The 19,831-nt window shown below is 49.5% G+C and overlaps 2 protein-coding genes and 1 long non-coding RNA gene across 4 annotated transcripts in view; 2 read left to right on the forward strand and 1 right to left on the reverse strand.

Moving 5' to 3' along the window:
• Positions 1 to 17,424, forward strand: HSD17B14 (hydroxysteroid 17-beta dehydrogenase 14). The gene is given in 11 exon segments (XM_074316139.1): positions 1 to 112; positions 604 to 623; positions 705 to 797; positions 1,416 to 1,482; positions 5,088 to 5,179; positions 14,963 to 15,067; positions 15,308 to 15,323; positions 15,326 to 15,374; positions 15,476 to 15,552; positions 15,555 to 15,571; positions 15,657 to 17,424. Coding segments are annotated over 11 exon segments (822 nt in total). The 3' UTR covers positions 15,831 to 17,424.
• LOC109452587 (uncharacterized) overlaps positions 12,833 to 19,831 on the reverse strand; it is an 8,233-nt gene continuing 1,234 nt past the window's right edge. The window contains exon 3 of the long non-coding RNA XR_002138158.2: positions 12,833 to 14,136. This is a non-coding gene — a long non-coding RNA (uncharacterized LOC109452587). The remainder of the gene's footprint in view (positions 14,137 to 19,831) is intronic.
• The window catches only part of BCAT2 (branched chain amino acid transaminase 2), a 13,789-nt gene continuing 11,553 nt past the window's right edge, over positions 17,596 to 19,831 (forward strand). The window contains exon 1 of one of the 2 annotated variants that reach the window (XM_074316136.1): positions 17,596 to 17,715. In XM_074316136.1, the coding sequence (XP_074172237.1) occupies positions 17,692 to 17,715 (24 nt within the window). In that variant the 5' untranslated portion in view covers positions 17,596 to 17,691. The remainder of the gene's footprint in view (positions 17,716 to 19,831) is intronic. The other variant, XM_074316137.1, reaches the window with a different exon arrangement.

Genomic DNA, 19,831 nt, shown 5'->3' on the forward strand with positions numbered 1-19,831 from the left:
ATGGCCACGGGATCACACTATGCGGGGAAGATGATCGTTGTGACGGGGGTGGGGTGGGGGGGTGGCAGGCGCGGCACCGGAGCCGGGATCGTGAGAGCCTTCGGTGAGAGGAGTCTTGGCTGGTTGGAATATTGGAGTCTGGGAGAGGAGGGACCCCGGGGTCTAATGAGTGTGGGAAGAAGGAGTTTAGATTCTTATTTTATAAAATCCAATTTGCAGGGCAAATGAATTGCGTAGTAGTGATATCCTGGAGCCTGAGCTTTTGACAGGTCTCACACGTCCTTACCCCTTTTCTCTGGGTCTCAGGGATTATAGCTATAAAACGGGTGGTTTGGGGAATATGTCTCTTGCAGGTTTAGAGTTTACTCTAGAACCCAGAGATGGGGTGTTCTCAGGAACCCCAGCAGATACCTGGAGTAGCCGAGGAGAATATGTGTCAAGGTCTCTGACCTTTGTTCTAGAAGATCATCATGAGACTAGAATCACTAGGGGAGCGAGGGGATAATAAGTCCCATTCTAGATGGCCACAAGAGGGCAGCAGAGGCCGTCAGCAGGGTCTGTGCTGGGGTAACCTGTTCTCTTCCTGTTCTCAGTGGGCCCAAGTGGTTATCTGTGATAAAGACGTCGAGTGAGGGTCCCACAGTCATCACCCCCAGCCTCCCATCTCTCAGACCCAAGAGTCCAGTCTTTCTCTCCCTGCAGAGTTGGGGGGGGGGCAGGATTTGGAGCAGGAACTTCCTGGAATTGTGTTTCTCCTCTGTGATGTGACTCAGGAGGAAGATGTGAGCGGATTTTCTGTCCCCACTCCCCATTTCCAATATTTTCTCTCTCTCTCTCTCACAAGTTTTGTTGTCTTCTAGACTTTTGTACAATGCTATCCCTCTACCTTTCTCTCTTCTGGCTAAATTGTTTGGGTCCCAGAGGTTTCAGCTCGGTGTCACTTTCCCTCTGCAGGGCTTTCCCTGATTCTGCTAGCCAAGTCCAGTGACTGGGTATGTTCTCTTTGATTATCACACCTGTCATGTGGATTGGAACAAATGAGCCCCTCACAGGGAGTGGGTGTTTTTCTGGAAAAGTTTTGCCCCTCCTGTCTCAGGGTTTCTGTCCCTTCCCTTTAGTCAGTAACTCTCTGATCTCTGCCCCCCCCCAGGGTCTCTGTCCCCCCAATTTCAGGTCTCTGGAGTAATGACTATCGTGTGACTATAACCAGTCCTCTGGGCTGTGGTACCCCTGGCTTCCTGTCTCCTCTTCTCCTGCTATGCATGGTGATTTGGGAGAGTCCCCAACTAGTTCCTCTAGCTCCTGTCCCCTCAGCTGTGACTCTGGCTTCCCCCTTCCCACCTTGCTCTTGGGAGCCCCAGCTCTACAAGGCAGGGTGACAACACTCCTGACTCATAAGACATCTTTCTCCTCAGACTCTCATTTCTGAAACTGTCCACCGTTTTGGCCGCCTGGATTGTGTGGTCAACTATGCTGACTACCGTGAGTTGTGAGGCCCAAGGGCCATTGGTGTCAAACCACCTGGCTTCCCACCCCTTCCTCCCAAACCTCAGTTTCCCCTTTCTCTTCCCCTAATTCCCCCATCTTCTCTGTCCACTTGGACAGGACAGGACAATTGTGGAATCCCCCACGCTTGGGCTTCCATCCTGGCTCTGTCCCATCCCGGCTATGTGCCCTCACTTCTCCATGCCTCAGTTTCTCTATTTCTGAAACGGGAATAACTATGATGATGATCCTCATTATAGGGTCGTTGTGAGGTAAACTATTCAGCCTCGTAATGACCAGAACTGTCCCCGTCTATCTATGAAGTGAGGTCAATGGTTCTTCTCTTTGTGAAGATGTACTCAAGACACGTAGTTTATAGGGCTTAATCTGGTGACTTCAAAAGGAAATTACGGGCTGGCCCAGTGCCTCAGGTGGTTGGAGCTTCATGCTCCTAACTCCAAAGGCTGCTGGTTCGATTCCCACATGGGCCAGTGGCCTCTCAACCACAAGGTTGCTGGTTCAACTCCTTGAGTCCCACAAGGGATGGTGGGCTCCACCCCCTGAAACTAAAGGTTGAACATGGCACCTTGAGCTGAGCTGCCACTGAGCTCCCAGATGGCTCAGTTGGTTGGAGCGTGGGCTCTCAACCACAAGGTTGCCAGTATGATTCCTTGACTCCCGCAAGGGATGGTGGGCTGTGCCCCCTGCAGCTAGCAACAGCAACTGGACCTGGAGCTGAGCTGCGCCCTCCACAACTGAGACTGAAAGGACAACAACTTGATTTGGGATAAAAGTCCTGGAAGTACACACTGTTCCCCAATAAAGTCCTGTTCTCCTTCCCCAATAAAATCTTAAAGCAAAAAAAAGGAAATTGCCATCAGCTTCATGGTTGCCCTTTATAAGAATGCCTCATGTTGGTAAACCAGGGCTCTGAAAGGTGAATTGATTGCACTGAGGTCACACAGCAAGCCTGAAGTAGACCAAAGCCTCCCTTGTTAGCTGGGCAACTTTGAGCAAGTGTCTCACCCTCTCTGGACTGCATTTTCCTCCTTATATTGTTGTAAGGATTAAACAGATGGTGGATACTAGTTCATGCTTTCTCTCTGGGTCCTTTGCATGTTCAACAGATTTTTTTTTAAGCGTCCCAGGATTTATTTGTTTTTTTGTTTTGTTTTGTTTTAAGGAGAGCACAGCTCACAGTGGCCCATGTGGGGATCGAACCGGCAACCTTGGTGTTATTAGCACCATGCTCTAACCAACTGAACTAACTGGCCACCCCTCAACAGATATTTATTGAGTACCAACTATGTCCCAAGTTCTGTCCCAGGGACTGGGAATTAAGCATTGAACAAAATAAACAAAACATTCCAGTCCTCATGGGATTCACATTCTAGAGTAAGGAAGTAGACAAGAAAAGACAGATACAGTTAATCCTCATTATTCGTGGATTCCGCATTTGCGAATTCCTACTCTCAAAAATAAGTTTTTATAACCCCATAATTAATACTGGTTGTGCTTTTCCGGTATTCACAGGCATGCGCAGCGTGGCAAATATTTGAGCTGCCTGTAGCACATGTTTCCAGCTGTGGTCGTACAAGGTGATTCTCAGCTCTCAAGCAGAGAGATGCCCAGAGGACAGAAGCAGGAGGGGGAGGTACAGGGCAAGGAGCTCCCATTCTGGGGCCAGCTGGATGAGTTTGAATCGCAAGGCGGGCACCTGTTAGTGGGGGCAGCTTCAAAGAAGTCACTTAGTACTCTGAAATAGAACCCCAAGCATGAGTTGTGTTTAGCATTTAAGATTATAATCTGTGTTAGCTATTCGTGTATCTAGATACATATACACATGTACATATATGTACACATGTAGATACTGTTCTAGTTCATTTGGGCTGTTATAACAGAAATGCCATAGACTGGGCGGCTTAAACAACAAACATTTATCTCTGACTGTTCTGGAGGCTGGGAAGTGCAAGGTGAAGGTGCTGGCAGATCGGGTGTCTGCTGAGGGCCTACTTCTCACTGTGTCCTTACATGGTGGAAGGGGTGAGGGAACTTTCTGGGATCTCTTTTCTAAGGGCACGTATGCCATTCTTGAGAGCTCTACCCTCATGACCTAACCCCTCATCTCCTAATACCACCTTGGAGGTTAGGATCTCAGCAAAGGAAGTTTGGTGGGGTGGACACAAACATTCAGTCCAGAATGGGTCCATATTATTGTATATTGTTCTATGTACACACTTCCCCTAGGAGTAATGGGTCACTAATCACCAATTCAACGTTCACAGTGACCTTACAGACCAGAACTGCTCGAATAATGCGAATCGACTGCATATACTAGCATGTCCAGTGGTAATGAAGGCTTTTTCCCCGTTCTTACTCTTTCCAGCTCCTTTTCTTCTGAATATTGATTTTTCTTTCCCTCTAACCTCCCCCCCAACCATTCCTTCTATTTATAGTTGACCCCTGAACAATGTGGGGGTTAGGGGTGCCAAGCCCACGCAGTGGAAAATCTGTGTATAACTTTTGACCCCCCAAAAAACTTTACTACAGTCCCTTGGTGTCTGTGGGGGATTAGTTCCAGGACCAAAATTCTCAGAACTCAAGTCACTTACATAAAATGACGTAGAACAATGCATACAGTCATCTCTCTGCGTTCATGGATTCTCAACTGTGAATCAAAAATACTATTTGAGATCCATGGTTGGTGGAATCCTCCGATACAAAACCCGGGTATATGGAGGGCTGACTGTATGAAAAAAAATCTGTGTATAAGTGGACCCACGCTGTTCGTATCTTTGTTGTTCAAGGGTTAACTGTATTTAACAAACATATTATGATACTGTCAGGCACAAATATTTACTCATGAAATTTCTAAGCTCAAGAAGAAAATGTTGGGGCAGCCAGGTGGCTCAGTTGGTTAGAGTGCAAGCTCTGGGCAACAGGGCTGCTGGTTTGATTCCTACATGGGCCAGTGAGCTGCGCCCTCTGCAACTAGAATGAAGTCAATGAGCTGCCGCTCAGCTCCTGGGAGGTCAGATGGCTCAGTTGGTTGGAGCACGAGCTCTCAACCACAAGGTTGCCGGTTGGACTCCTCAACTCCCGCAAGGGATGGTGGGTAGGTGGACTGCGTCTCCTGCAACTAACAACGGGCAACTAGACCTGGAGCTGAGCTGCGCCCTCCACAACTAAGATTGAAAGGACAACAACTTGACTTGGAAAAAGTCCCGGAAGTACACACTGTCCCCCAATAAAGTCCTGTTGCCCTTCCCCAATAATAATAATAAAAAAATCTTAAAAAAAAGAGAAGAAAATGTTATCCTCATTCCGCAGATGAGAAAACTGAGGCACAGAGAGGTAAAGTGAGTTGTCCACAGTCATGCAGCCAGGAAGTGGCATGGCCAAGATTCAAACCCAGGACTTCTGAGCCCCGAGACTTTTTTATTAATTGCTGTGCAACCTCCCTTCCTTTTCAGGACCCCTGACCCTCTTGTTTGCCAGTCCCCACCTTGGGTCCCCTGCTCCCCTACACTGTCCCTATTTGCCTTCCCCATTTTGTCTATGTTGCTCTCGCATTCTCTCCTCTCTCCCACCCCCACCCTTAGATCCACCTCCGCAGTGGTCCAAGGAGACCTCTACCCAGGGCTTCCAGCAGCTACTGGAGCTGAACCTGCTGGGGACATACACCTTGACCAAGGTGAAGGCTGGGGCCCCAGCTGCCAGGCCCAGGTGTCCTCCTGACAATGGGATTGTCAGACCCATTTTGTAGAGAACAAAATGTTTTCTCTGCTTTGGTTTGATCTTATCCCTAAAGGACTCTGTTATTTTGTAGAAAATAAATGGGTACAAGTTGCTATGTTCAGCACAAGCTACCTGGGTGACTACATAGCCCAGCTTTCTTAGAAACGTTCCAGAACCTTCCAAAATGGTGTGGTGGTGGTAGTGGGGGACGTTAAGAACATGGGGGGAGAGGTTGAGACAGGGAGTCGGTAATAGGCAGTTACAGCTTTGCCACCCAATGAGTAGTTATTAGGAGCAGAGAGCATCTCCTCCTTCTACTTCTGTGTTTTTCCTCTGAATCTTTCCATAATGTCCCCACTTATCTTTGTTCAAATGTCACGTCCTCCAAAAGATCTTTGCAGACCATCTTTGCTTATGTAGCACTTACACATATTCATTCTCTGTGATAAAAGCATGTTTATTTTCATCATAGCACTTTTTAATTAATTAATTCAACAAATATTTATTTAGCACCAGCAATATGCTAAGTGCTGGGCATGCAGCAGGGAACAAAACAGGACAGACATCCCTGCCCTAGAGGAGCTGATGTTTTGGTGGGGGAGACAGACAATAAGCAGATAAACACAGAATATACTGTCAGGGAGTGACAAATGCTATGCAGAAAAGCAAAGGAAAGAAAGGGGATAAAGAGTGATAGGTGGTCCAGCCTGGTGGCTCAGGTAGTTGGAGCACCGTGCTCCTAACACTGAGGTGGCCGGTTTGATTCCCACATGCCACATGGGCTAGTGAATAGGCTGCTATGCTGCCGCAGGGCTGCTGTGCTGCCGTGCTGCCGTGGATTACCGTGTACTGCCAGGAGTGGCTGGCAGCCAGCGTGAGCGACCGCGGGCTGTTGCGTGCTGCCATGAGCGGCCAGTGGCCAGCGTGAGTGGCCGGCAGCCAGCGTTGCATGGCAACAGCCAGCGTGAGTGGCCAGCAGCGTCTGTGTGCTGCTGTGTGCTGCCACGGGCTGCTGTGGGCTGCGGTGGGCTACCATGTGCTGCTGAGCAGCCAGTGGCCAGCGTGAGTGGCCGGCAGCCTGCAAGAGCTGCCCTGAGCTGCTGTGAGTGGCTGACCCGCGACTGGTGACCGACTGCCTCAGCGGGGTGGGGGTGCGCAAGGTTCATAACACCAGCATGGGCCAGGGAGCTGTGTCCCACACAACTAGACTGAGAAACAACGGCTTGAACCGGAGTGGGGGGAGGGGCATGGAGGTGGAAGAATGAAAATAAAAAAGAGTGATAGGTAAGTGCTAATGATATTTTATAAGTTTTTATTATGGCTTTTTACAAGCATACACGAAAGCAGAGAATCATATACTGAACCCCACTTGGTCATCACCCACCGGCAACAATTGTTAACAATCTGCCATTCTTGCTTCTTGGAGAACCCTCTGTGTTTTTTTTGCTGGAGTATTTTTTTTTTTTATTGGGGAAAGTGTGTTTTCCCAGGTCCCATCAGGTTCAAGTCAAGTCATCGCTTTCAATCTAGTTGTGGAAGGCACAGCTCACTGGCCCATGTGGGAATCCAACTGGCGACCTGGGTGTGACGAGCACTGCACTGTAACGAACTGAGCCAACTGGCCGCCCCGCTGGAGTATTTTAAAGTAAATTCCAGACACCATAGTTCACCTGTAAATAATTCAGCATGATCTTTACGAGATGAGGTGTTTTTTAGTTTGTTTTTTGGTGTGTGTGTTTTTTGGGTTTTTTTAAGTTTATTTGTGTGCTCTGTTAGACAGAAAGCTTCTCTGAAAGGTGACATTTGAGTCAGACCCCAAGGAAGTATGTGGGGAACCGGGGTCCAGCAAAGGAACATCCAGTACAAAGGCCTTGGGGTGGGACAGCTTGGAGTGTAGGAGGAACAGAGAGAAGAAGGGCAGTTGGAATTGAAGCAGGGTGAGCTAGGGGGAGAGGGTGGAAGGTGAGGGCAGAAAGCAGGCAATGGGATCCAGATAGAATGGGGCCTTGTAAACCATGGAGAGGACGTTGCTTTGACATGGAATGAGCAGGGAACCATGGAGGGTTCTGAGCAGAGGCACTGTAAGTAGGGACCGGAGTCCTTTGGTGGCCATGTGGGGAACAGATTGGTGGGTGACGGCTGGAACAGGGAGCCCAGAGAGGAGGCGATGTGGACGGTCCCAGAGGGAGGTGATATTGGATCCAGCCAGGCTGGTGGCTGTGGATTTGGTGAGAAATGGCCTGATTCTGGATCCACTGTGAAGGTAGAATTGTCAGGAGTTCCTTATAAACTAGATATGAGGGTGGACTTGAGAAAGAAAGTGTTTTTGTTTTTGTTTTTTTTTAAGTTTGTTTCCCCCATCCCTACCCCCAGCAAGTGCAGAACGGGGCCTCTTGGGGAGGAGCAGGTGGGGTGGGGGACATGTTGAGTGGCTTTCATGGGTCTGCGGTGAGGGTGAAGGCCTGGAGACATCATTTTGGAGCTCACTGGCTTGAGGCTGGAAGAGCTCAGAAAAGTGAGTGTAGACAAAGAGGGCAGAGGCCCAAGGAGTGGGCCAGGTGTCATCAGTGTGGAGAAAGTTCAGGTGCTATCTTCAAGGTTTCATCTGAGATCCAGGTGGAATGTCCCCAGTTGGGTAATGCCCCTCTCAACCAGTGAACCCTGGCTCCTGTCCCCAATTTCTGTTCACCTTCTATGATTAACACATAAATCACAGCCCAGAAAAGGTTTATATATATATATATATATATATATGTGTGTGGGTGTGGAGAATACATACACACACACACACACACACACACACAGACATAGTCTCTCTCTCTCATTAGTTGCCATCATTTAAAAAGAGAGTGACTTCACATAAACAACTGGATTTCTGGTTTCTTTTGAAAAGTTGGTAAACTGGATCCATGGGGCAGGGTGACAGTTTGCTAAATGTAGCCCAGTCCTTGCCTCCCCCTATTGGCTACCTGACTTTGTTACCTGTGAGTGGTCAGTATAGAAACCTCACATGGTAGGAAAAGGTCTAGATCTGGGGCACATGTGCCTAAATTCTCTGCTGCTTCCTACCTGCATGTAGGGCAAATTACTCAGTCTCTCTTTGCCTCTGTTTTCTTATCTGTAAAATGGGGCTAATCATGGTATCTAGTTTACAGGGTTGTTCTAATAATTGAATGAGATGCAAGTAAATACCCACCAAGCCATTAGAACATACCTGGCACAGAGTTTACGGTCTCTGAGCTATTATTGTTTATCATGAACCTTGTCCCATTCTGTTTCTTGCGTCTAATCCACCTCACTCAGTTCGACCTCTCTGAGATACATGTTGGGCAAATGAAGCCTGGGAGAAGTAGAAGGGAAAAGGTGAGACTTGATCTGGATTTGGAGTGGGAGGGAAGGAAGTGGAGAAACACAGCACAGTGTTGCACGCACTACAAAAAGAATGTGCAAAGGCCCTGGGGCAGAACACCTGGGTGAATTTTAAGAATAAGAGAACCTCCATCACCTGTCAGTAATTTTGTGTGTATTTCCTAAAAACAAGAACATTCTCTTACACAGTCACGGCAGGATTTACATTGACACCAGGGTCTTAGCTAACCTGGAGACATTCTTATTCAGATTATTAGAATTCTTAACATCATCACAGTACCATGGTCACACCTGCTAGTTGGGGATCCCCCAGAAGCAGACCTAGATGAGGATGGAGCACAGGATGTGTGGGAGGCAACCTCAGGAAGTGCTGCCCTTGGGCTGGGGGGCAGTGGTGGATATGCAAGGCAGTTGATGGAAGGCATCACTGAGCAAATACCACTGGGGCAAGTGGGATGCCATCCCCTAGGGAACCCTGGGAGTCAGAGAGAAATGTGCACCTCAGAGTTAGCCCTCACCCAAGAGGTGACGGAGAGCCATACATTGTTTTAATTAAATAATGCATTTAACTTTATGTTAAAAATTAAAATTAAGACTTTAAAAAAAACATAGCCAAACTGCTATTAGGTCTCTTAAGAAAATTAACAGTAATTTCTTAATACCATTGAATACCCAAGCCCTATTTAAATTCACTCTTTTGTCCCCAAATGTCTTACTACAGTTGGTTTGTTCACACCAGGCACCAGCTAAGGTCTGCCCATTGCATTTGGTTTTCCAGAGAGCAAAGATTTCAGTCTCTTGTTCATGCCTCTGTTCCAGCACCTAAAACTGTGCCTGTTGTAAGGAAATCTGTCGACATGAGTAAGTTGCTGTCCTTATCACCCTCATCATCACCATCATCACCATGATTATAACTATCATCACCACTATCACTGCCATCACTATCATCATCTTCTTCACCGTCATTGCCATCACCACCATCACTGCCATTACTGTTATCACCACCACCACCATCTCTCGGAAGCTCTTGAAATGTCAACTCTGGGGCCCCAGCCAGACCTCTTGAATCAGAATTTCTATGTCTTTGACATAAGCCAAAGTTTGTGATTTCCTAGGCAAGAGAAAACAATGGAGGAATTAGAATATTTATATGGTCAAGGAAATGAGATCCTGTGGGCTGTGAGGAACCACGGAAGATGTGTGAGCACAGGAGTGTCAGTTGTGGACTCTCAGAACTGGATTGTTCTTAGAGACCTATCCATTCATGCATCTATTTATCCATCAGAGACTGACTGGGCACTGGACAGGTGTCCAGCAACATTCTAGGTGCTAGGGCGACACCACGTGGTCTTTGCCCTTGTGGAGTTCCTAGTCATGGGGCAGCCAGGCGTTACTAAATAAATGCAGACAAGAGTTTGTGGGGGTGAGTATTTTGAGCTAGGAGGGAGATAGGTATAGTTCTGGGAGATATGTGACAGGGAGAATGGCTTGTTCTGGGGATCAGGGTGGGCTTCCGGAGGAAGTGAGACAGGAGCAACATTAACTAGGGGAGGGTAGAAAGTGGCTCTCCAGATCCTGAGTCCAAATAGAGGGAGTGGGGAAGGAGATTCAGACCAAGAAGAGTCCAGGGTCCTTGATGTGGCTGTACAGAGGTGCGAGTGTTCCTGGCAGAGGCAACAGCCTGTGCAAACACCTGGCAGTGAGAGAGATTTTGGTGGTATTGAGGGGCTGAATAGAGGGAGGAAGGGCGTGGTCCAGGAAGGAATAGTGGGGGCAGATCACATGGGGCCTTGAGGGCCAACGCAGGTGTCTGGTCTTTATCTCAAGAGCAATAGGGAACCATGGAAGGTATTTGAGCAAAGAAGTGATGGATCAGATGAGGAATTGAGGGAGAGGGAGACTCTGGAAGATTCCCAGGTCTTCTAGTCTGTGGCTTGAAAAACAGTAGGAGTAAGCCCCACCTTTGAGGCTGAAACTAGGAAGAGAGGCAGGTTTTAGGAGGAGATAATGGGGTGAGTTCTGCACTCGAGACCTTGAGATGGAGAGAAGCCCAAGGGTGGCGGGTCAGGAACTCCAGAAGGGAGCATTGAAGGAGATTTAGGAGGTGCGGATGAGAAACCAACAAAGTAGAGGCTCCCCAGGTAGAGCTTAGAGACAGAGAAGGACTCTGGAACCCCAACATTTAGGCAAAATGGAGTCAGGCCAGAGGGAGGCTGCAGGACATCAAGGAGAACCAGGCTCTCCAGATTGGGTGTTGGAAAAGAAGGAGGGGAAAGTCGGGCCAATAAGTGTTCAGCAGGTCCTTGATGTAGCTACTAGGTGACCTTGAGGGTGGGGGAGGGAGGACTCTGGCCAAGGAATGTGTGGGAGAGTCAGGAAGGGGCCATAGGGAGTGGGACAAATATTTATTAAGTGGCAGCTGTGTGCCCAGTGCTGGGATAAGGATGGCAAATGAACCGTGTCTCAGCCCTCATGGATCTCACGTTTTGCAGGGTTGTGGGGAGGGAGTTAGGTAGCTGGACAGGAAGTAATAAAGATTAAGGCGATGAATAGGGGTTGGGGCTGGGCAAGCCCCAGGGCTGAGGGAGGGAGGGTTTCAAGGCTGATAAGAGTGACAGGGAGAAGGAGAGGATGAATGTGGGGAGTCCCTGAAGAACTGGCTGAAGGATTAGAATTTCACCCCACCCTGAATACCACCCACATAACTCATGTCACTTACGCTCATGTACCTTCAAGTTCATAACACCTAGAGTTGTCAAAAATTCTAGTTTGGTGATGGGTTTTGGTCTCAGACTGCCTGGGCTGCAAATACTGGTTCTGTTAGGTGACACATGACCCTCTGTTTGCGTTAGTCACCTATCTGTTCCTAACTCCTCGCCTGTAAAAAGGGGCTGTTGAGTATACTTCCTTTCAGGGTTATGAGGATTAAATGAGCTTGTCTGTGTAAATTGCTGAGAACAGGACCAGGTATGTAATAGATCCTCAATCAATCCATTCATTTATTCAGAAGATATTTATTGAGCACCTACTATATGCCAAATACCTTAGTACTGGGGATGAAACAGTGAGAACGTCAATTGTCCCCTTGTGGATTTTTGCATTCTGATGGGAGAGACAGAGAATAAGCAAATAAGTATGTAAAGTCTATATGGCATGTCATAAGGGAGGTGTGTGCCATAGAGAAAAGGAATCAGGAAGTGGGTTGGGAACCCAGGGGGAGGCAGGTTGCAGTTTTAAATAGGATGGTCAGGGAAGGCCATCTGAGAAGGTGACATTTGAACAAGATTTGAAGTTGCTGAGGGAGTAGGTTTACCTAGGACTGTCCCAGTCCTGAAACTGTGGACTGAATGTCCCATGTCCCCAGAAACCCTTCAGTCCTGGCCAAACCAGGATTGTTTGTCACCATAGGAGTGAGTCACATGACTATCTCAGGAAAAGCATTTCAGGCAGAGGGAACAGCGAGTGCAAAGTCCCTGAGGTTGGAACACAAGGTGTATTTAAAGATACAGCACTGAGAATAGGGTGGGGACTGTTCTTGTGTTTGTGGAGGTTTGAAAAAGCTGGTGGGTGAGCCAGAGAGGGAACCAGTTTAGATTCCCACCGGAGAACCCTTGGGGAAGCCGGCTTGTTCTCGTTAATCTCTAGTGACAAGAAAAGACCTTCCCTGGCCAGCTCAGCTGCCCAAGGCAAGTTGGGGTGGGAGGGAGGGAGATAGAATTTTATTTTCTTCAAGGTCATGTGTTGTGAAAGACCTGGTAGATAGACAGGGAGGGAGTGAGAAGGAGAGGGAGAGAGGGTTAGTTTAGGGACCTCCAGGTAACTAGGGGAGGAGTTGGCAGAATATGGGGTGCATTTCATGAAGGCCTCCCACATCACTTTCTGACCACAGAACTCTCCCTAAAACTCATGTTACCAGAGAGGGGGCCCTTCTTGGGGGGAGGGGGGCGGATTTTAGCTGCTTTGGCGACCCAGCAGCAGAGATTGAACCCTGGCCTCCTGGGAGAGAGGCGGGAATCCTAGCTACTATGTTACTGGAGGTTGGGCCCTTCTTGGTGCAGTGTCCAGGTTCTTGGTGTCTCGAGCAAAGAATTGAATGAGACACAGAGATAAAGTAGTGAAAAAGTTTATTGGAAGAGACAGTACACTCCAAAGAATTAGGAGCAGTCAGAGCACAAAGAAAAGCAGCTCAAGGCTATTATTAGAAGGAAAAGTACACTCCAAGGGTTAGGAGTAGGCCCGAGCAAAAGCAAGGCTCAAAAGACCCAAAGGGCTCAAGGGCTCGGGGCTCAAGGTGGCATTATTAGGAGAAAAAGTACACTCCAAAGAGTTTGGAGCAGACCAAGCAAAAGAAGGGGCTCAAATGCCAGCGGCTCTCGGGAACCTGGGGGTTTTATCTTTTTTTTTCTGGGGTGGGCTGTTCCCCTCTGGGAGCAGGACCGCTTGATTGACACCTGTGATTGATAAGGGGCCATTACCTCACCCTCTTAGACTGCGCATGTCCCTTCCCAGAGTTCAGTCTGTTATAATGATATTAATGAACTTCTGGGCATATATATGATATTATAATGATGGTATAATGAGGCGAGGGTGAGATGGAGGTCATGGTTTTCTCCCGTGGTTAATGCTTACGGCAGATAAGGAAGAATTTGGGAGGTCTCCAGGCGGTGCTCCCTGTAGATTTTGTTGGCTGTGCAGGGATGCACAGACCCCATTACCTGTCTCTAACTGCCTGCCTTATTTCTCCTGAGAGACGTGATCCCCTTAAAGCTCTGTGGGAAGTTGAGGGACAGGAATTCTTTTTTTTCTGTACCTGCTTCAGGCTGAGGAGGGTAGAGCTGTCCCTACCTACCGGGGATTCATGAAACTCTCGCCCTATCTGTTCTTTTTTTTTTCCTAAGTGTTTTTATACTCATTGTATACTCATGTATACTCAAGTGTTTTTATACTCATTGTAAACTAAACACATGCTTTAAATTAGTTTTTTTTCTTTTTGGGTCTTTGTATTCTTTTTTCAAAGATTTTATTGGGGAAGGGGAACAATACTGTATTAGGGAACAGTGTGTACTTCCAGGACTTTTTTCCAAGTCAAGTTGTTGTCCTTTCAGTCTTAGTCGTGGAGGGCGCAGCTCAGCTCCAGGTCCAGTTGCCATTGCTAGTTGCAGAGGGCACAGCCCACCATCCCTTGCAGGAGTCAAACCAGCAACCTTGTGGTTGAGAGGATGCACTCCAACCAACTGAGCCATCCGGGAGCTCAGCAGCAGCTCAGCTCAAGGTGCCATGTTCAATCTTAGTTGCAGGGGTCGCTGCCCACCATCCCTTGCGGGACTCGAGGAATTGAACTGGCAACCTTGTGGTTGAGAGCCCACTGGCCCATGTGGGAATCTAACCGGCAGCCTTCAGAGTTAGGAGCACGGAGCTCCAACCGCCTGAGCCACCAGGCCGGCCCCCTATCTGTTCTTAAATAAAGAAGAGAGGGTCTTATATCTGCCTTGGTTGGGGTGTACTGGAAGCCTTGCTGGAACATAATTCGTATCCCAACAGCCCCTAGATGAGGAAAAACAGACATTAGTTAATACATTAAAAGCGCTGGCTCCAGGGATGGGACTCAAAGCCTATTTATCTTAATTTCAAGTGATGTTTGTTCACCCAGTGGTTAGGTCTGGACTGGCCTGGAGGAGTGTTAAAACCTATTTGGTCTCTGGGATGGCGTTTATTTATCCAAGAGTTAGGTCTGGAATGGCTTGGGGGAATGTTGGGCTATAATGATTATATCTCACAGACTTTTAAATAGTTATTAAGCAGGGGTGAGAGACCTTCCGTGATTTAGGCTAGGAACAATCTTTAGTTTAGAATTTAGAAATGGATTTGAAGAGTGATTAAGACCCCGGCTAAGGAGCTAAGAAACTAGGAAAAATGAGACTTAAAATTTTTATAGTGAGGGGGCTGTCCCGTATCACTCAGAGAAACCATCTTCCCCTTCATGGATAAAAGACCTTCCTCCCATTTTTGCAAAAAATGGAGCCATGTTGCATTTTTCTATCTTGATAGGGACAGGAGTTTGAGTAACATACAAAGACCCAGAGAGAGCGGGGTAGGGACAGGGACAGGGGGGGTGGGAGGGAGAAAGAGACAGTAGAAGAGACATAGGCAAAAATCCCTTTCAGACTGAGAGTCTCCTTAAGCACTGAGACCCAGAGATCCTGGGGCAACTCAGCGAAGGTACACTCTAGAGTTCCGGATGCTGACTACAAGGCAGCAACTAGTGAACATATTGGGGTGATGGCCATTGTTCCAGACATCAGGATGTGTTTCAGCGGGCTGGGGGAGATCCAGGGGCATGGGCAGCTTATTCTGCCTTCTGTCTCCCCAGCTCTCCCTCCCCCACCTACGGAGGAGCCATGGGAATGTCATCAACATCTCCAGCCTGGTTGGGGGCATTGGCCAGTCCCATGCAATTCCTTATGTAGCCACTAAGGTATCCCCACCATTTCCTTCCCAGCCTATCTGGCCCCCCCAGAGGCCTCAGCCCTGAGGTGTAACACCTGTGACATGTTGTTATGTGCCAAGTGTCTCCCAAGAAATAGAGCCTGATGCAACCTAAAGTAAGCCTGCAAGGAGGACATGACTTCCCCATTATGATGTCCCTGCTTGAACCCCAAGGTTGGGAGAAGAGGACACAGGAGGAGCCTCATCTCCCCAGCCCCATCTACTGTAGGGGGCAGTAAGAACCATGGCCAAGCCTTGGTCCTGGACAAGAGTCAATATGGTGTCTGTGTCAACTGGTAAGCAGGACCAAATGGGCTGAGAGCTTCCTGGGGGAACTGGGAAGACTGGGAGGAAGTGTTTGCGGTAAACTTCCATGATCCTCTCTCCCTTATCCCAGCATCTCCCCAGGAAACATCTGGATCCCACTGTGGGAGGAGCCTGCAGCTTCAACACCAGACCCCAAGGCTACAGTCCGAGCGGCACAATGGCGCAGGTAGGAGTGGGGCCAGATCCAGGTGGTGGGTGTGGCAGTCAAGTGGGGACTCCTCTGGACCTCCTTTATCCCTGTCTCTTCCCAGCCCCTGGGCCGCATGGGCCAGCCAGCTGAGGTGGGGGCCGCAGCAGTGTTCCTAGCCTCGGAAACCAGCTTCTGCACAGGCATTGAGTTGCTAGTGACCAGGGCTTTGGAGCTGGGGTATTGGTGCAAGGCCAGGTGGACTGTCTCCGTGGAGGCCCCTGTCACCCCTTCCTGATTTTCCACATTTCCACCTGGGCTTTCCTGACTAGGGGTCTCCCACTTCAAACTCAGTCTCCCAAATTCCAGCTTCTGTCCTCTGCCTCTCAGGTGTAGCCTCCCACTCTAGACATTAAGCCCACTAACCAATGTGCCAAACCACCCCACAGGGTCCCAAAAAAGCAATTTGCAGCCAGAAGGAGGACATCATTACATTTATTTTCTGTCCTTTATAAGCCCTGTCACACCAGGACCCCTTCCCACCCACCCTAGCCCCACGCGTGGCCTCGACCCGAGGCACTACAACTCCCAGCAGGCCCTGCAGCAGAAGCCTCTCGCCGGGGGCTCCTGGGAAAAGTATTGCAGGTTGGCTTCACCAGTGCCCTAGTTAAAAGGTTGGCAGGGGAGAGCAAATTAAGCTCTAATTAGGAGCTAATGAGGAAGATAATGAGGAAGTGAAGCAAAAGGGCCTCCTTTTTATTCTTGGCCCTTAGAGGAAAGGAGTTTTGACCTCACTGCCTGCGGAGTAGGAGGGTGGCCAGCGCCAAAATCCTGAGGGAAGAGGATACTGGGGGTTGAGACTCCTGAAACGGAGGGAGGAGGAGCTGGGGTCCGGACTCCTGGGGGAGGAGGAACGGGGTGGAGAGTTGGAAAGTGGGGGACGCGGACACCCTGGCTGGGTGGGCTGACCCAGATTTCCCCCTCGTGGGGCGCGGGGCCGAGTTCGGCATGTGTCCCCCAGGTGAGGGTGTGGAGTTGCACAGCTGCTGCAGATTGGCCGTGGCTGGGGGTGTGGCAATCGCTGATTGGCCTAGGTCGTTTTGCCGGTGCCGCACCCCTACAAGCCCCAGGTTAGGTGGTGGGGGAGGAGGGAAAACAGGGAGACGTCCTGCGGGTGGAGGGTTCGGAATTTAACTGCCTGGGCCTGGGCCTGGGCCTGTTCGGGCTAGCGGATGAATTTGGGAACAAAATGTGCCAGGGTCGAATTACAGAGGCACAGTGGCATAAAAACCGAAGTTTGAGGATACAGCAGGAACAATAGTTTAGTGTCACGCTAATCTAGATGCAGGAGTTGCGGGAACTCTGACCAGGGAAGGTTTGGGCGGCACAGTGACCGAGGAACAATTGGCTAACTCTGCCTCTGGAGGTCCTAAAGTTAGGGAGACACTCATGAAGGGGCATAACCGGGAAATCCTGTTCTAGGAGCTGTTCTTAGAGCCTCATTGATGAATTGGGGGATTGAAAATTATCGGGCCTCGATGATGAAAGGGACTGGAAGGAGAGACATGGTGAACTGTAGGTGTTTTTATTTCTTAAAAAGTTACAAAGAATACACATATGTTCTCGTTGGAAAGAAAAACTATATTCAAACAGGGTTTGACGGCAAGCCCCTCATGCCTACCTGCTATCCTCTTCAGAGGCCTTTTTTTCTTAGTCTTTTCCCTTTTCATTTACATGCTATGCACCCACCGACATGTATAGGGTGCTTTTTCCTTTTCACCAAGGAATCGAGATCTGCGGAGGTGCTGTTCCTTGCCTTTCATCTCTTACCCAGGGCTGCTTTTCCTCACTAGCGGTCCGTAGCAGAACCTATTAAAAGGCATTTTTGAAAAGCCACTGCATGCATGCTCTTGAACAGCATGAGTACGGCTGGAAAGACCCTGGGTGGGGCCTGGGAGGAGGGTGTATTTCGGTTTACTCCCCTTGGTCCCTGCGCGTTCCAGGGCATGCCCTCTGCAGCAGGGCCGGTCTCCCCGAGGGCGCCCTGTAACTAGGGAGGCCTGGGGCGGGGGTGGGAGGGGGCGTGGACAGGGCGGGGTCGGAACGTCTTTCTCCGGGGCAGCGGCCCAGGCGGGAACAGTTACCCCCCCGCACCGACCATGGCCGCAGCTGCAGTGGGACAGGTGGGTTTGCGGCCCCGCGTTGGGGGGCTGGGGAACGCCGAGGGGAGGCGCACTTCCGGGAGGACCACTCGCCCGCAGCCCGTCCGGCTTGGCGCTACTCCTCTGGCGCTCGGGTTCCGCTGCGAGGCGCCGAGGAAGACGGGGGTGGGGTGGGGGGGGCTTGGAAAGGAGCACAGAGCTTTAGTGGGGGGTGGGAGGCAGGTAATTAGTAGGAAGGAGACCAGGACGGAAGGTCTGAGGAGGGAAACTTGGAGGAGGTGACAGTAATGGGAGACGCCCGGCACTGGGTGGGGGATTAAGGAGGGAATAGTCAGCTGGTACTAGGGGTGCGCCCGAATAAGCCTCCCAGGACCTCTAGGGAAGCGGGTGAGATGAAGAAGGCGCAGAGTTCATCCTTAGGTCTGAACTGGGAATTGGATTCAAGGCCCTATTTTCTTAGAACTATATTTTCTTGGAACTAAAGGTTAAGATAGATGTGGACTGTTGGGTCCCCAGAGCTCTTGTCTGAAGCCTGCACCTGGTGTAGGGACGGAGTCCCAAAGAGCCGTTTCCAGGCGCTCGACCTCTCGTGGAAAGGTGCTGGCTGGGTAGTAGATGGCCATCAGCAGTAACTAGTTGGCCATCAGCTATAACCAGTTGGCCATTAGCCACTAATATAACTGCCGTGGCTATGCTTAGCAAGCGCTGATGGTGGCTAGCAAGTGCAGTTAGCAAGCGGATTGTGGATCATTTTGATCCTACTTCCTGTGTTTCACCGAGCAGCTGCTAGCGAGACTGGCGTACAGGAAGACCCCTTGTTGGGGTACTGGCGGATGTTTGCTTTTGTGTCTCCACCGGCAGCCATCGAGAGTGGGGTGGTGTGGCTCCCCTGTCTGTGGCTCCGTTGTTATTCTTTTTTGGCTTCACCATATCTTGCGTTCTTGTGCGGGGTAGTGGGAGCTGAATCCCTGCATGACACCTGGGTTTGAAATTGAGGCAGTTTCTCATTGTCAAAGTGACAGAGATACTCCAGGCAAGAGCGAGACAGTCCATTCTTACTGTTAGGTCAATCAGGAGACAGTTCATTCTTACTGATACGTCAATCAGCAGAACTTAGGAAAGTCCATAATTAGAGAACAAGGTTTCTCAGTGAGGAAGGAAACAGTAACAACTCCAAGAAGTGCGTCATTACAACCCTTGACAGCTACAGCATAACCTTGGAAGAGGTGTTTCCTGTTAACTTTTCACCTTATCTCTCATCCAAGCTTGATGAATAGCAGGGAAGATTTTTACTTTTTTGGAGTCTCAGTGACTGATGGAGACAGGCCTGGGCTATGACTGGGGCAATCTGGACTTTGATTGTCACACTCCTGGGGATTGTGGTGGGACAGTCATGGACAGTAACAGAGACAGTTTGGGATATGGAGAGTCTTGGACTGTCGTAGGACAGTTCTGGTCTGTGATGGGGGAGTCCTGGGCTATAATGGGATAATTTTACATGTGAAGGTATCAGTCCTGGGCTGTGACAAGGACAGTTTTGGGCTTTAACTGGGCCAGTTTTGGGCTATGATAGGAACTATCCCAAGCTGAGACAAGGACAGCACTGCGTTATGATGGGGACTCTTCCTGGGCTGTGATGGGGCAGTCCTGAAGTGTGAAGGGCAGTGCTCAGCTATGACAGAGACAATCCTAGGCTTTGATGGTGACATTCCTGGACAGTGTCACCATCAGGAGAGGACAGTCCAGGACTGTGGTGGAGACAGTCCTGAGCTGTCATGAGACACTGTGAAGGCTCCATAGTATTACAGAGCCCTGACCTGTGCACCCCCAAAACCTTCCTCATTTCTTAATTCAGCCCCAATTCTTTTACTCTCTGTTCCAAAAGCTCATCTACCATCTGAGAGTCTCCTTAGGACTCAATCCCTGTGGTGAAACTCCCTACCCCTAGGGAAATGTCCTGGGAGGATGAAGGCAGCTTCTCTCAGTGTGACAGAGACTCTATGGCCAGGGCAGATCTCCTGGACACTGCCCGCACCTTTGCCTTGTGGGTGTGTTTTTCTGCCTCTTCTTTCTCTCTCTGGGTATCTCTGTCTCTAAGCTTCACTGAAACAGTTTCTCTCTGGGTCTTGGCATCAGT

Source organism: Rhinolophus sinicus, linkage group LG11, assembly GCF_036562045.2.
Source record: "Rhinolophus sinicus isolate RSC01 linkage group LG11, ASM3656204v1, whole genome shotgun sequence".
Classification (NCBI taxonomy): Eukaryota; Metazoa; Chordata; class Mammalia; order Chiroptera; family Rhinolophidae; genus Rhinolophus; species Rhinolophus sinicus.